Below are 18374 nucleotides of genomic sequence, written 5' to 3'. Positions count from 1 at the left end.
ATGACCGTTGATCTAAAAAGTTCATTTAAAGGATCAGGACCCGTTAGATTTCATCTATACACTATACAATAGGTGTGGCTAGATTTCAAGTATTGCTTTTAAAACGATTTGAGTCCCTCTGCTGTCAAATTTTCTGACCTTGTGACTCAACAGATTCGATTATAAGCCATAAGGCAGTCTTTTGGACTTCTGTTCACATCACCTAGTTTGCCTTTTGAGGATTAACACAAGGCGGTTATATAAACCGTTTCCAATTGAATAACTTTTCAACGATATTTAGATGTAAAAACACAACAATGACTTACTTTCACTTAAAAAAGATTTGTGAAATTGATTTTTGAAGCCTCTGTGTGACCTCCGAACGAAGACTGACTCTACATATGTTGTCATAATGAATGCTTGAAACCACTGCCAAGGTGGTGGGTGTTAAAGGCAATAAACTGCATGCAGCAGAAACCGCCTTTTAGAGCATTGTTAATGACAAAAAATCATTTTGTTGGATTATTGTTAGGATATTTTTTGTTGGAAAACACTTGCAGTATACAGGTACAGGACAAGATCAATAAAGAGATGAAGTGTCTCCACAGGGGGCACTAAAACGTAACATAAAAACCCCTTTAAGCACCAGTGTAAGTTAAATATATATCGTTTATTTTCAACCCTGCTTGTAATTCTGTTTTATATTGTCATCTTTTTAACTCTGCTTGTAAGGTGTCCTTGGGTTTTATGAAAGGCAACTATAAATAAAACGTATTATTGTCATCATTAAATCAACTGCTGTCTAATACCTAATTCATGCACATCATTTGTTTATTGTGCATTCAAGACCAATGAGACTTATTTTGGTCAAACCAGGACAACAAAACATACAGAGCGGCAGAAAGAAAAGTTTTTAACCTGTTATTGAGCAATAAAGATACAATTAGACATAATTCCATTGTGTTAATAGCATCAAAGGCAGGTTTGATCATTTTCGAAAACTTGTATCATGTAGAATGTAGCATTCCCTCAATTAATCCACAAGATTGAAAGCTGATGTTGCTAGCACTGCTAACATTAGCCACACATGGGAAACCAATCTGACATCCTTTATCCACAGAGGCTGTGATCCTGCTTGGTCTGAAATGTTACACAGCTCATCACATCAATAAATGCCTCCCCTCAACTAAAATACAATTTGAACGTTTTCTGAGTGTTTTCTTACCACTAAAATCATTGACTAGTCTGGATTTAAATTGCTGTTCAATCAACAAGGAAATGAGTCTCTTCCCTGGGTTTTAAGAACACATGGATTATCTTTCTTTTTAAAAAATATTTTTTCATCTGTTTTCAGAGGAATGAAATGCTCTTTGTTTAATTTTGAGATGGAAAACTAACTCTGGCTTCCCAACAATAAATCTGGGAGCCTATAAACCGAGACACGATAAGAGAAAAAGTATGAATTTCTATCAAGAAATGTAATCACATGTACAACCTTGGTGAACAGGAGGTAGCTCTGGCCTTCAGTCCCCTCAAGACTTGTAGGCGGGAAGAGAAGCAGTTCTTCAGCTGTGTTGTCAGCACTCCCAGAACCCCGCTGGCTCTAATAATTACCTCGTGTTTTGGTGGCCTTGTCGACTGATCGTGGCAGCGATAGATCTGGACCCAAACTGAGCGTGAAACCACTCAACCACCAGCAGGACAGGTAGCATATTGAAGATTGGACGAATCCGAGGTTTAGCAACAAACAAATCCCATGATTTCGTCTCAGACTGATCTCAGGCGTGTTCTGTTGATAATTACCTTTGATATCATTCATGCAGGCCCAAGGATTCTAGATTCTTACTTGCTCTGAATTTAAGTGCAAAAAAAAAGGACGAACAGGTAAAATCCTGTCGCTGTTTGGCTCAACGCTGACTTGAGTGCAATGGCAGCTTCGATGGATTTGTTCTTATCCCCCTCTCCATCCATCTTCTTTCTGTCCTGCTTATCTTGTTCAAGGTTACACTTCATCACAGCGTGCATGGGACAGCGTATTCCCTGAACAGATCACCAGCACGTTTCAGGCACACACAATCACATTAACACTCTTGGAAATTGAGACCTCCGGATTGAGTGCAGATGGGGGTTATTAAAATCCTTGGACTTAACAAACATCTTGTCGAAACACAAAAAAAGGTGTCTTGAAGAAAAGACAGGAAGCTAAACTGTTCAGCATTATTTGATTTTTCTGTTCAGAGAGACGACTAATGATCGAATTGTTTATTTCAGTAGCAAACGTTTGCGTTAGTCTTCAGGTAAGCTCCTGACTACTACAAGACCCAAAGAATGTACTTATGATCACATATTTGCTCTTAGTTTTTCAAATTGTTTGAAGGGGCGGGGCTTAGGTGGAAAACAATGATGTCATGTGGTTCGGTTAAGTGACATGTGAATTGAACTGTAGTAACACCAGAGGGCTTGTTTGGTTGTGTCGCAAGATTATGGTTGATTAAAACTTGGGTGCTGATGAATTAAAAAAAAAACGTTTTTCTTGACTGACGGTCCAGAGTGACACGGGATACAGACTGAAATAGACTCTGATTTCATCACTCGTTGCAGATACAGAAAATTGAGGATTATAATAATCATAATAAAATAATAATAATAAAAACGTTATTTATATAGCACCTTTAAAAACAACTGCTTACAAAGTGCTTTACATGTAAAAACAAATACATCAACATTTAGAGAGGAAGAAGTGATGGACGGATGCAACAAATTCAACAGCATTTAGAGGGAACAGAGGTAAACGGATGGACCGATCATAAGATGATATCTTAAACACGCTTAGCCAGAGCTTGCAGGCGGATGCCGGGGTTAACAATATGAGTGCAGTACTGAAGCAGGGCAGCAGTGGCGATGATAGAGCAGGAATTTTTAAATAGGCTGCCAGCTTCTTAGAATTTGTATCAAGTGATTGTGGAGAATTGTGCATGTCAAATTGCAGCTCGAGGAACCAACCTGAACTAGCTCCCAGGCATTGTTCCATTTATTTTCCAGGAGGGAAATGAATGAAAAATTAACAGAAATAAAATCTGGCAGTGCTTTCTCCCTTCGAATTGCAGGTGGATCAAACCTGTCGACTCGTGGCAGTGTCACTGAGTGCCTCACTGACTAATGGGGTGATTAGAGTCATTATGTGGACAAGCTGAGCTGTCAGCAGATGCTCCATGTGGGCATTTTGTGCTGCTGAGTGAGGAGCACAGAAACAGGAAAAACAACAAAACAATAATACTAAAAGTGACCTGAAGAAGAGGCTGGAGAAAATATACTATTTCTTCATGTTGAATAATGGACGAAGAATAAATGTTGGTATATGAGATACATTTGATCAAATGTAAATTAAGAATGCATCTGAAATAATACAAATAAATGTATACAAACTTGATACATTGATCTACTGCAGCAGCAAACTATTTCAGTAATCAAGGCTTCTAGTAATAATTTTTATGACTCATCAAGTCATAATAATAATAATTTACACTTTATTAATCCCACGAGGGGAAATTCGGTTTTACACTCTGTCTAACACACACATAGGCCGAGATACACACTCATGCACAAACAGGGTTCTAGTGACATGCATTAATGGAGAGGTCTCAGAGTGAGGGGGCTGCCCACAGCGAGCGCTCCAGAGAAGTTTTGGGGTTCGGTGCCTTGCTCAGGGGCACCTCGGCAGTGCTCAGGAAATGGACTGGCACCTCTCCAGTTACCAGACCAGTTTCCGGACTTGGTCCGTGCCGGGACTTGAACCGGCGACCCTCCGGTTCCCAACCCAAGTCCCTACAGACTGAGCTACTGCCGCCCCAGACTGAGCTACTGCCGCCCCATCAAAGGAATTCTAAAAAACATAGATTACAGGAGTAGCAGCACCCCCACTTCTGTGTGTGAACGCCCTCTCCTTTAAAATGTCACTGCACAGACAGAGGAGGAGAATGACTTCCTATTGGCTGAAAAGTCAACGCGTTTTGCTGTTAGATCTAAGCGCTGCTTTTGATTTGAAGGTAGATCCATATACTATTGGACTGACTTGAGAATGACTTTGGCATCTCAGGAATCCTGTTTCCAAACTACAGAGCACATTTCATCTTGATTGATGACCAATTCCTGACTTATGTGCTGATGACACTGATAGCATGTTAATTATCATAGAAATGGAAAGAGTAGATACAAATGGTGTATTGACGAACATTTTTCGACATTTTCAAACCGTACACGCCTGATTGAAACAGCTGCCCCGCTCGGTATGAGTAAGGCTGCAAATTTCCTCCATCATTAATTTCCTCTTCCCTTTGTCATCCTACTCACTGAGCTATGCACGGCTCCTAATTGAAGAGTCTCCTGAACTGAGATGTAATGGAGCCTGATTACATGGAGTTGACCTGCTCATGATGTTAAATGGCTACATCTGCAAGCAACATTACCCCCTGAGTAAGTCCGAGCTTTTCAATTCATTATCTGAGAATGTCTTTACTAAGTAAGGAGGCTAATGAAGCACATCTGGGAGGAATATAAAGTAGGAGCCTGTGTGTGTGTGTGTGTGTGTTGTGATATCACCACCAGTGTTTCATTAAGCTATACAGAAAAGGAGAGTTGAAAACAAATGTTTAAAACAACAAAATCTCTTTGTGAAAATGTCCTTACATTTAGGATTGTGGTTGTTAATTTTAGCGATATTGAGACCATGTAAGTATCTAAGTCTGTATTGATACCATTATCGATACTTGTGTGTTATTTGGTGAAAATAAGAGACGAAGGAGCTAAGCAGGTTACATCTGTCACATCTATCTAATATCATGATTTGTTGCATTTGATCATATCTGGATTATGTTATTATTTACCTTTCCTGAATATGTTTCCCTGAGCCGTCCAGTATCCTCTACGAAGGATTCTGAGTGGTCACATGTTGCTGATCGTCGTCTTTTTTTGCACCGAATGGCACCATATTCTCATTTTCAACAAATGTTTCAACGTAATGAAACTATTTGTCTCCTAGATTTGGAATTTATTCCATGGTCGGACTTCATTCAAATTTTTCTTGCTCATTGGGCCCTTACGCTCTTAAAAATCTTTTTTTATTCAAACAGTTTTTAAGACAATCACTGTTTGTTTGTTGTGATTTGATTTAAATCACCTGACGTGACTTGAGATACAACCTCACTTTAGTACCCAAGAGACTTGGTAGCAGTACTGATAAGCTCAAATGTAATTGATTTTCAGGAAAAATGAAGAACCAGGTCCTTAAAATGAACTGGGTTTTGATCCCCATCTCTACTCGAATTGTAACATTATTTCGACTGAAGAGAATCCTATTCCTTATCTTTCATGTTTTTTTTTATTGAGCAGGTGCACTGAGTAACAAGTGAACCCTGTCTGCTGAAATAACCTCCACTATCATTTGGCTCCTCTCTTTCTAAGATCTGTGCACATCCTGCACCACATTGCAGCTGCTCAGGGTCACGATGTTTTCATCTGTGGGGTCACTGAGCACTGGACACACCTGTCTGGGTCTCAGTGGGGGTCTTGTTCCAACTGGCTCTTTGATGCAGCTAACGTAGCACCAAGCTGGATAAAAAGTCAAACACTCAGTGGATTTTAACCGGCATAAAACTCAGCTACTGTAACTCTGTAATACATCTATAACGCTAGAACCAGTGGTTTAAAGAGAGCTGCTGTCACACCTCTAATAACAACACAAGCTTTAAGGCTCTTTAAGGCTCTCTGCACATTCCTGTAATAGAAACATGACTATTAATTAATATTCAAATCTATCATGTACAATTACATTATTTATTACATCTGCATAACATTAAAAGGCAATCCCAAACAAACTTTAGATCACTGGGTCGGCAAAGTTATAACAATGTACCCAGCACAGACCCCTGTGGAACCCCGTTCCTAACAACACAGGACTCAGAGAGCATGTTGCTACATGAAACATGTTGAGCTCTTTCTGACAGGTGACATCTTAACCAGTAGGCCAAAGCTTCAGGGATTATTTGGATTTAAGATGTTGTCAATTCGAGAGTGGGGAGGTCAGTTGGAGACGTTGATGTCAATATTTGGTGAGGTTAGCAACAAAAACGACAAAACAAGAATGGAAAGAAGCTGCAGGTATGACATCAGTGTCTCTCTAACATCATTGTGCATCCAGCTGATTATTCAAACTCTAGTTAATCAGTACAAATATTACATTTTGAGCCCTATTAATGGAAGTGAACAGCCTGCAAGTCCTGTCAAAAGATACTTGCTGCTGGGTCCAAAAACTTTGCTTATAAGGGACCCTGCAAATGCTGTAGATAAATATAAGTATGGTGGTGCAGGAAATCACTCTGTAATGTACTTATTTCAATGCAATCCGACTATTCCAGCAAAGTTTGTTATAACTGTATTTGAATTATTTTCTTTGATTAGCCAATTTAACCTGGACATTTTTAACATGTTTGATGATCCCAACAGGGCCATAGGATGTATTTCAAGATGTCTTTATTAAAACATGCACGTAAAACAAGGAATAAAAATGATTTCCACTGACAGGATTATTGAAACAAATCGGTGCAAAATGGAAAATGTGAGGATTTACTGTCAGTTGTAATAAACTTAAGTCAAAGTGGAGATGAGGGGACTAATGTTTCCAGTCATTTACTCAAGCAGAGACTGAGGTTCTTCCAAGACATCAACAGCGACATGAACTGTTCACAGCAACAGATGGTCTCAGCAAGTGACTGTCTGCTCTGACTAAGAGGGAACACATTAACCTGTTCAACCCTAAGAAGAACCTGCTGTGACAGCCAATAATCTCCCTCAGAGTTCAACAACTTCTTTTTAAACTTTCAATCAATCAGGGCGAGACTTGAAAATATTGAAATACTTCACGAATGTCCAATAGAAATAGAGATACATACACATACACCCCCAATCCCCACACAGTTGGGTGGAGCTGGATGTTGTGGGTCTGGTTTTATTGAAACTGAAGCCTCAGGATATTATGTCAGCAGGGTCACAGCCTGTACAGGAATGTTTATAATAACTTTACAATGAATTCTGGTTGATGCTGCCTGCTCAGGCTTTAGATCTCATTCCAACTGAGCATCTGTGAGTGTCCTCCAGTCCTCCAGGCTGTAGGGAAGGGGGTGCAATGCAATAATAGAAAGGCATATTGTTCATATTTTGCATTTAAGGCTCTATTAAATAAGGCACATGTAAAGAGTTTGATTGTCCCAGTGAGAGTCTAATCTACATCCTGACTCTTGAGTCTTGGTCTGCCGGTTGAGCTACAGCTGGCTCCCTTCTTTTCGGTTTGCTTTCTTCTCACGACTCTGACATAAGAGGGTATAGCAGCCATTAACAGCGATCTGAAGAAGCACAGATGCCCAATTAGAGGCCTCTTTGCCCCACTCAATCTCAGCGCTCAGCACTGAGGACCACTTCATTACCACCCGGCTCCTCTTGTCAGTCAAAGGGCTGCATATAGTCATGGCCGCAGGGCAGCTAAGAAGGGAGCGCTGAGTCAACAGGCACACACCTCCGGCTGCGCACACAGAAAACAGATCGATTCATCCTGAAGACAAGTGGCATGAGGGGTCGAACTGAACCGTTGTAAAGATTGAAACAGAAATGCTGATCACATATTTGAACTTGGAGCACAATGAGAGGTATCTATAGAGCATGTGATTGTGGATAAGATTGGATATTAGACAATATGATACAAGACATGCCAACATATAACTTTTTGTTGCAGCGAACCGTCCCTATGCTGTTAAAAGCAAGCTGGAGAAGACTTCTAGTTTGAAAAACTCAACTTACATATGTACAAGACAAAATCATCAAAGACAGTAATTGTACCGATAATTTTAATTAAAATGTTTTCTCTCTTTAGTTTAGATAAGTAGTATGCATGAAGAAATACACAAAGCCGAAATGCAGAGTAATTTATGCTGTCTGCCTTATTGCAGCTCAGCAGGAGCTGCAGCCTGACTTAGATGAGCGCCGCCGTTATCGACAGCAATCAAGCTAATGATGGTTTAATTGGGAACAGTGAGCTGCAAGCAATTTAGCACAGTAAAATTGGTGTGTTCCTACCTTACATTAGGAACTGCAGCTTGCCCCAATGATTCAGGGTGACTGGAGTAACGTCAATATTCAGGGAACAGCAAGAAGTGTTTGTGTGTGTGTGTGTGTGTATGTGTGTGTGTGTGTGTGTGAGTGAGACGTTGGAGACAGCTGTGCTAGGCAAGAGATATACGGTTATACATTTATCTTTTCTTAAGTGATCAAGCCAATAATGAAGGGAATTAAAAATAAGCATTCAGTCGATACATTGGCTTTTTAATGTGCGTGTAGGCTGAGACTGATGGAAAACACAATTGGCTTAATGAATCTGTGATTGTAACACAGAACACAGCCCAGCGCTGAGAGGCTATTAACATGCACAGAAACCTACACTGTCATAACGAATGATTTCCTCATAACCCATCATTGTCCTTTGCAGACTCATTATGACTCCGCTTTTTTACGACTCTAAAGCCCATTTGATGTGTAATAATGAAGCAACACAATTCTTTCAGATGCTCTAAAGCCAGCTGAGAGACGAGCAAACCGAAGGGAAAGCTCTCTCCAAACAATATTCTGTCTTTCTTTAGTGCATACAATACACAGACATAACAGTCAGGAAAGTGTAATTAGTATTTTGTCTCCACTGTTTGGTCTGCTTTTATTGCTGTTTCAGTGCCCTGAGTCCAGTCGGCGTTAAGTAAAAGAAAATCTAATAATGACCAGGGACTATTAAAGGGTTCACAGAGGATAATAAAGGAACTGTCTGACCTTTAGAGAATCTTCCAGTCCATAAAACTCCTGATTCTGAGTACCTTCAGGGTATAACCATGCATATATCATGATCCTGAAGCAAAGATTGGTGTTTCAATAAACCAAAATCTGAAATTTTTTAAATTACTTTACTCCGTGGTTTTCCTTGATGTTTTAACTAATACCTGAAATAACAGATCTTCGACTTGGTCGCTAGCCAGCTGAGCTCATAGAATCTTTTGGTTGAGCTATTAGCAGAAAAGCGAACAGTATATGCTCTGAAAAAATGAAATATCTTGAATATGGTAGACAAACAGGGAATTTATATTAGCGGCATGTTAGCTCGCTAACCAGTTACATCATTACCCCCCTGTCAGCATCAAGGTTTTTTAAACACAAAATGCCAAGTCATGTTTAGTGTCAGACGAAGGCTACATTGACGTGAGAAGTGAGCCTGATTTCATATCCTTCTTCATGTGATCAATATTCGTAAGTTAAGACAGGCAGAGTACTTCTGTCAGGTTTTGCCACACAGTCCTCTTCCTCTTCTTTTCAGAAGAGGAGGCACTCAAAAGTCACAAATAGCTGTTATTGGATTGAGCTTGCTCAGTTGTAAACAGAGGCTTTGGCTGCCCCCCCTGTTGCTGCAGGTACTTATTTTAGATGTAGGTTGATCCTGTTTGGCCAGCGCTTCACAAAACACTGAACAGAAAAGTGGTACGATTGCCACTCAGCTGGTGTCAGTTATCAGGAATGAATAAACAGCCGGCTGCCAATCATCACTGACATGTCAGCAGGCTCATGCTATTGTAAAAGTAAAATATCTAACAACAAAAGATGGGGTTTTTTCGACAACAAAGCATCACAATTTATGAAATGTATGCTTCCAGTATTGCACCAGATAGAGATGAAACATGGCCAATCTTTATCCATGCTAAAGCAGCACCATGACTCTTCCTGTGGCCTTTGATGCTTGAGTTTGTCCCACATGTCCAGCTGGTCTCTCTCACACACACACAGACGTGTGCTCCCTGTCTCTCTCCATCTGCTCCTTTCTCCTGTATTTACAGCAACACATTCCTCCCTACATGCTGTCGGACTACCTGCCAAGAGGGAAAATTACTGAATCCTCTATCTCTGTTTCCATCACATGCAGATGTCCGAAGCTATGAGAGAGCATAGGTCTTTAAGTGGTATGCAAATGAAAGCACATTCCAAACAAGCCAGGAAGGAGGAAGATCACAGTGATTACAAGCCTTCACCTTGTTTTACTGTTTCTTTTGTCATCAATTATTTTCACGATGAAACATTTTCCCAAAATTTAAAAGGGGAAGCTTTTCTCCATCACAATTCTTCGACTGTACTTCCTACAACAATGAATCAACCACAGTAGTCTCTGTGCTTGTGAGGAACATTTCTTGGTTATTCCTGCAAAACACAACAAAGGCATTGCTAAATGTGAACATGGTAGAAACAGGTGATTGGTATAAATGTTGTCATAGGTCCACATAGCATTGCAAGCCAACTTCCCCATCTTGTCAAACGAAACCAAAATTGACTGGCAACATTCAGCCCCAGCCCTTTATCTGGAAAATTTGACGAGGTTGCAAATTCTGATGGACTCATTCCTTCATGTAAAGTCAGATGGGCTTATTTGTCTCTCAATGCATGATGTTATAAAATAGATGTACACCTTACATATACAGTATGTCCCCACTTAAAGACCTATCCTCTCTTACACTGTACCTTTGGACATCTGCATGTGATGGAAACAAAGATAGAGGATGCAGTAATGTTCCCTCCAGGCAGATAGTCTGGCAGCATGCAGGGAGGAATGTGCTGCTGAAGCTAATGGGGTCTAAACAAACAAACACCTGAGTGTACTTTTTAGAACCATTAAATGCAGATTAGGTAAGTCTCTCTATGAATTTCATTATGTGATATTCTTCTTCATTCATTTATTTTATCTTCTATATTTTTTTGTTGCCATTAAGTATTGATGACTATATGTTTTTTAATGGGCAATATAAAAAGCTTTCTTTTGCATACATATTAAGGTCAGACACCTGTTGCCCCAATGTGGAACGGAAAAAAAAATGTTTTGTCTCAAAAACTTCCTAATGGAAATGCAATATTTAAATGAGGGGAGCAGTCAGGCACCAAGAAACTCTCATACGTAGCTTTTCAATAAGCAGAGGACTCACCATAAGGTTCTGGTCCTGGAGAAGCTCTTGTCAGCTCTGAAAGAAACAAAGTGAAAGAACACAAGTTACTTTGCATCACTCTCAAAGGTGAAAAAAATCTGCAGAAGGTGTGCTGATTACAGAGTACAGATGGATTTTTTTAAAACCAGAAAACATAATACCTTTACTTTGACTTTACACGGTTTTTGTGTTTTGTTTTTTTTTGTTGAGAAAACAGATTTTTGCTACTTTGAGAACTCAGAAAGAAAATGGGATACTTGGCATGTATCAGCATGTACCCAGTAACCGACTGCTGCCAGCTACCTGCTCAGCCAGGTGACAGCCAAAACCAACATGACGATGGCAATGACAGCGTCTTACTTCTTGAACGTGTTTTGCATGAATGAATTAAATATCATTGGAAGTTATGATTGGATAAGAATCAGAATGCCGACGTACTCAAGTCTGTGGTGAACAGGCTGCAGGACAACGGTTTCCTAACATGTACGGTGGAGCGATGTGAAGTTGGAAAGTAATGTAGATGAAGAAGATGCAGTATTCAGAAACATAGACATGTGTATTTATCATGTATACAGGGACATGAATAACCAGATTTCTCAAATGAGCAGCAACAGAGCAAGGTAAGCATTCTCATGGAGTTTTTCTAACTTCACTCCAATATTCATTCTGCTGTGTAACTCCTCAGGGAAATATCTGACTCTTAAGCTGCTAAATGGCCCACTTTGTTCACCAACCAGTTGCCTACTTTGTTTATCTCCAAATAATTCATGGGCTAAAGCTGTCTTCTGAGGCAGGGAAACAGCCCTGGTGAGAGCGGTGAGACAGGATCACACCAGCAAGCATTCTAAAAGCCAGACAACGATCCAGGAGACGTTGAAACATTTCACAGAGCTGCAGAATCAGTTAATACATCTCTGAGTCACTGCAGATGACTATAGAAGTGATTCAATTGCATTTGTTAAAACAAGATCACATTTTTCAACAGCGCATGCTGCAATGTGCCTCCATGAAGCCAAAAAAATATCATCTTTGTGTTTTCCATCAACTGCTCCCTTTGCTTTCTTTCACCTCCCTTCTACTCCTCTCTGCCAACAACTCACTTAGTACCTCCACAGCGTCTCAGAGATGAGAACGGGCAGCTGGCAGATGTGCTGTAAAAGGCAGCCAGAGTGTTGGGGTCTTGAAATGTCTCAATTGCATGGTGGCCAAATAGCGCAGCTTCCTTATGAGGAGTGAAAAGCAAAACATGATTTTTAAAATCAAATTAAAGCTCCTGATCATGAAATAGAACAAAATAGAAATTTATAATAGTTAGTTTTAAAGTCTGCTACCAGATAGGTGAAAGACATTTTTAACCAAGGATTCACAGTGAGTGATAGGTTTGAGCAGCTTTATCCACAGGGGGCACCATAATAGACGATTTGAGGAATTAAAAACATGGGAAGTTGCATGCTACAAAAGTTGGGTTCAAATAAGCGGCAAAACAAATGTTTAATTTTAGAGCCAATGTATTACACCAGCATACTGTACATCAATCTGAGAAACATATCGATATTAGATCTTTTATTTCTCACCAATATTAAAATCGGTATTTTCATCATTCGATTTTTGTAACCACTTTTTGTAGCACTGCTGTGATTCGGACCTCAAGCGTGCAATTGTTTTTATACAAACAGTTACACAAGAGGCAAACAGTGTGAAAAAGTCCAAATGAAAAAGAACTTCAAGAGTATCTAACTGCTGTGCTGAGATGTATATCCAAACAAAATGAGATAGAATCAATCGCAAGATTAAGGCAGAACATGAAGTTATGATGAATGTTATTGGACAAAGCTTTTAAATTGGTTGAAAATTTGTTACAGGAAAAGAAAATACATGTTTTTTTTTATGTCAAAATACTTAGATAATGTTTTAATGTTTTTCTGCTTCCCCCATGTCCGTGGGGTGTTTTTTATTTAAATTCTGTGTGCTTAATATTCGCCTGAATTTAAGGGAATAACAACCTAATTGTACCCTCAAAACACGAGTGAATAGTCGGTGAGGGAGGAATCACTTTGACGAGCGCTGTTCAAAAAGATGAACTTTTTTTCAACTGAGAGCACTATGAGGGTAGCGACAAAAAACGGCTGGCACTGAGGGCGGTCTAGCGCACATCGTGGAAAACCCTGAACTGCATTGTGCAAGTGCACAAATGAAGCTGTCCGTGGACACAGACGCAAAAACATGATCATGACTTTTGATCAACACCGGATTGATTTTTTTTTGCTCAGCAGAATATTTCCACCAGTTAATTGAAACTGAACCGTTGCCAGGCAACCCTTAACGTTCAGTTACTTTGTTTGTATCCATGGTTACCGCTAATTTATGTGCATTTTATGTTTTCATTTCTCAAACACTGTCTGCTGTAATCTTGATGTGCTGCAATCAGAACAGCTGGCTAAAGTGGAGAGATGCATACATGTTCGGGAAGTGGCCTGTGATGTTTTCTATTTCAGCACTCTTGTCCAATCAGATTGCTTGGTCTGATCATACTGTTGTGAAAGAACATATAATGATGACAAAGGGAGAAAGTGAAAGCCAGTGAATGAAAATCATGATGTGAGAGAAAAAAGGCAGCCAGACAGAACATTGTGATCTGGATGTTTTCCTCTATCAGTGTGTTAAATTTATCGGCTTGTTCTCTCTTTTCCTTCCCCCTGCATACAAATGATACAGTCCCATTTCTTCTACCTGGATCAATCTCGGAAGCAGCACCAAAGTCCCCACTTGTTGTCCTACAATCAATCTCCTAATAATCACCGCTTATCCCTTTGCTTTCCCCGGGCTAAGCCAATCAAATCATCACTGATGTCATTCAACGCAAACACACTCACAGACACCTGCAAAGCCTGTCTATAAAACAACTCAATGAAGATAAAGGAAAGACTAATTGTTGCTATTCTTCTGACAAAGAGAGATAATCAGCCACTGAAGTCCCTTTAAGTGTGGCGTGTTACATTTGTCACAGAGACACAATTTCAACAGCATGTGAGGTCGCAGACGGGTCATCAGAGTTAATCGTCTCCAGTAAAACAGAAGCAGCGCCTGTCTGTTTCTTTCAAGGACGTTCTGAAGGAGCTAATTGTGTAATGACCTATGCGACTTTGGTACGTCCTGAACATTAAACTTACAATGCCAATAAAGTTGCTTTCAATTCACCCAGTTTGTTCCCAATAACTGTTGACATTGACAGAAAGGCGGTGTATTGATTATTCCCCTCACTTACTAGGACTCGTGAAAAACCTTTCAGAAAGATAAATGAGATTCCCAGGAATGTCAGAACATATCTAAAATCAAGCCGAGGAGGTAAGCAGGCTGAGGCTGCAATCCAAGGCATCACTGACATCGCATGTGATTTACGATGACCTCTATAGGGTTTTTAGAAAACAGGTTCTTATAAAGCTATCTGAATTGTTTTCTATGAACGGGGGAGTATGAAAAGAGAGCACAAAGAATGAGAGTGAAAGGGATTTTACTTCTCAAGCAATGTTAACCTTGCTTACCCTGTTCACCTGACTGTGAAGAAAATAATTAAAAGTGCTCCACAAGACTCGGACGTCAATACTTTTCAGTATCTGCTGTGGATCTTTGTTTTTTTTTTTTTTTAAGATTTATTTTTCTTCCGTTATTGTAGAGACAGGACAGTGGATAGAGTGGGAAATTGGGGACAGTTTGGATTCAACCCCAGGCCGTCTGTCACGATCCGGGGTAGGAAACAGGGAGGAGGACCCAATTGCAGAAAAATAATAATTTATTTTAACAAAAAGGTAACAACAAAAACTTACTGAGAAAAAACTAAATCCAAAACGAAGAACATCTAAATCCAAAGTTCAGGGCACTAGCACAGGATACAACCGACAGCAAAAGACATCCAACAAGACAATGACACGACAAGAAACTCAGGCAAACACAGAGACTAAATAGACAAGGGGTAATCAGACACAGGTGAGACTAACGAGACAGGTGAGGAACATCAGGGTAATCAGGAAGGCGGGAAACACAAGGAACAAAGAACACAAGACCAGAACACTGAAGACAAGTACAAAGTAAAACCCAACACTGACACCACCAAAACCAGATATACAAAATAAAACAGGAAACACTAAAGACTAGACTTAAAACACAAGACAGGAAATAAACTAACAGGCAACATAGGAGGACACAGGGATACAGGAAAACACACTCAGGACTAAAGTAAAACACACTAGGAACATACATACACAGAACACGAGGGAAATAATGAAAACTAAAACAAGATTAAATACAGAACAAAAACCAAACCATGACACCGTCCACGTTGAGGACAATAGCCTCTGTACACTCGACGTACACTCTAACCACTAGGCCACTGGCTTCCCTTTGCTTTGGATCTTTTGCACTATGGGAAACTAGCTAAAAATATAAGTCTATAAACTACTTGTGTGACACACACGTGTGGCACACAATCAGTGTGGCACACAATCAGTGTGTAAACTTATCAGGCCTGAAGCTGAATCACAGGGATCTCCAATATGATGCAATACTTGATACACAATCATGTTTACATAGTGACTCTGCAATAACTGACACATTGTAAGAAAATCTTTCTATTCATGATTATGATATATCACAATATCTGATTATCTGAAGAATATAATATTCTTGCCTTGCCTCGAAGATTGTTTTTTTATCACTTAGTCTAATTTGTTTCTTGATTTACTGCTTGTATGGAAAAGTGCTTAAAGATACCCGCCTTCTATTTCTTGAGACCACAAAATAATCAAAATGTACCCTTTAGCACTCCAACACTGATTAATTAATCAACTAATGATTTCAGCTCTACAGTTTTTTTAATTTGAATTAAACTTGAATTTCCCTCGGGATCAATAAAGTACCTATCTATCTATCTATCTATCTATCTATCTATCTATCTATCTATCTATCTATCTATCTATCTATCTATCTATCTATCTATCTATCTATCTATCTATCTATCTATCTATCTATCTATCTATCTATCTATCTATCTATCTATCTATCTATCTAGCTATCTATCTATCTATCTATCTATCTATCTATCTATCTAATTAAATAATTAAATAATACATTTGTATTTGCACTTCACTGCAAGCACGGTTTAATCTCAACGTGAAGAACTCAGCCCTCTGAGATATTTGCATCAGGTTTTTAAAACTCTTTGAGTTGATGATGTCAGTTTAGCAGCTCAACTTTGAGGTGGACTTAAATTTCCAAATTTCCTTTTGATTGCATATTTTTGACAGTTTGACCGCCAAGAAAAATGGGGTTTATGTTTCTCCAAATTACATTTCAGTCCTAATAACCCCCTGCATTTCTCCAGACCAAACAGTGGTTTAATGAAAGATTTTATCAGTTACATTAGGGGAAATAAAGGAGTCACTAACAGCAAGAAAAATGGCTTCAGACAAACAAGAATTGTTGGAGAGGGAATAAGAATGAACAAGACTTTAAAATCTTGATTGGATGATCAGACACCACAGGTATTTGCTTTCCCTGACTCCTGATTGTATTAAAAGGATGTAAAGAGCGACATGCATTCAAACCAACAGATGCAGTTTAATGTTTTTATCAGATCTGTATTTTTGATGTGGTATTGTTATGTTTAAAGTATTGCTTTAGGTGGCTAACAACAAAAGCAGAGCCATTCAAGGTAACAGACTATTTTTCTTTTAAACCAGTTTAAATAAGTTTCAGAGGTCCAAATCATGTCTGTGAAGTGTCCTGTTATAAATTCCCACTGTTCTGTATTTTAGCGTCTATAAACCCCTTTACTGCTCAGATCAGGCTGTTTCTGTGTCTGGAGCTTTAAATGTAAATGATCTGTTTGATCACGCCCCTCTCTGGAAGGGCTTGGGTGGCTTGTGCTTTTTTTCACCATGCCAGATTGTTTAGGGTGAGAATGCAGACCAAGAGGATAGAAGAAACGCCTAGCTGTGGGAGGGGTTTCTGCCCTTTGTGATGTCATAAAGGTCAAATCTTCACACAGTTTGTGAAAACCAGAGCTTCTAGCCAGAGCTCATTGTTGCTAGGTTACCAAAAGCTAACCCCCATTTCCCTTGGTATTGACAGTTTGTTTAAGATAGCTTAGTTTGCTTAATATTTGTGTTGATTAAAGGAAAATTCATGAAGAAAACATAAAATCGAACCAGAAAATCATTTCTTGGCATTAGTAGCAAATCTAGATCTGGAAACTATATAGCCTATCCTCAAAAAGTCAGATGAGTTTCTACTCCGGCACTGTTTGATGAAAAATCTGATATCAGAAGTCCCACCCTTCTTGAGTCTGATTAGTCAGTGAAGGTGAAGTAGCATCAGCGGCAGTGTTAAAAAAATAAACTTTTTCTCCAACTGTGAGCTGATGATCGATTTACTTAGCATTAAGCATGTTGTTTATTACGAAGGTTAACTTTAATTTGAACTTCCATTAAATAGTACGGTAATTAACTGATTATCTGATATCAAATTTAATGTCTTTGTTCATGGATTAATGGTTAACACAGACTATAATCTTTGATTAACTGTGCCCACCTCTGGCTGTCGCCTTATCTACGCTTTCCTTGTTCTGTTCCTGCCAGCTCTATTACCATCCAGCCTGTTACTATCTGCAGCTCTGGATTCATACTCCCCCTCTTGTCTCTCCTCCTCTGTCTCCTCTTTCAGCTTATGTCTGTTGTTAAAACATATTGGAAGAAGTTGTATGAGAGAGGATGAGATGATGTAAGAAACTGAAACAGTATCCCTGCTGTGTTACTCACAAACATGAAGCTTTGGCTTTAAACACCCACAGCACTTTGTTTCTGTCATTAGATTAAACTAACCTTTGAAGAATACAGGTAAATGCACCTGGCAAAACAGTGACATTGTTTGTGTTGCAGGTGAGCACTCTGCTCTTTTGCTCTGTTTGTTTTGAGTGTTAAATGGAAAAATAAGTTTGCCAGTCAGCGATACGGTTAGTGATTTTCCTCCTGCTGACACAGGGGACACACTGTTTTGGTGTTAACAATGAGGAGGAGTGAGAAACAGACCGTCACATAAACAGACTGCACCTTCATGTAGTGCAGGGACACGTGACTCTTACTGTAAGGCAAGGTAACAAAACAGGCCAGGTTTTTATGATAACAGGAGCCTGAGCATATAGATGTATATATCTCTTGTAGTGAGGTAAAGTCTTTAAAAATCATATACACAGGACTTTAAAGCCTTTCTATTTTTTGTTTATTTCCCAAGACTATGAAGGCACACATCGACCTTGCTCATGTAGCAACAGTATCCCAAATAATTGTGAAT

General features: G+C 39.3%; 1 protein-coding gene across 6 annotated transcripts in view; it reads right to left on the bottom strand.

Moving 5' to 3' along the window:
• The window catches only part of rap1gapb (RAP1 GTPase activating protein b), a 98579-nt gene that overhangs the window by 58718 nt on the left and 21487 nt on the right, over positions 1–18374 (bottom strand). For all 6 annotated transcript variants that reach the window (XM_079341836.1, XM_079341831.1, XM_079341830.1 and 3 more), the window contains exon 2: positions 11031–11066. Coding sequence is in view for 5 of the 6 variants with exons in the window: in XM_079341831.1 (XP_079197957.1) it covers positions 11031–11066 (36 nt within the window). In the remaining variant the exon portion in view is untranslated. The remainder of the gene's footprint in view (positions 1–11030; positions 11067–18374) is intronic.

Source organism: Symphodus melops, assembly GCF_947650265.1.
Source record: "Symphodus melops genome assembly, chromosome: 4".
NCBI lineage: Eukaryota > Metazoa > Chordata > Actinopteri > Labriformes > Labridae > Symphodus > Symphodus melops.
The sequence above is the reverse complement of the archived record's forward strand: the minus strand, read 5'-3'. Positions and strand labels throughout refer to the sequence as shown.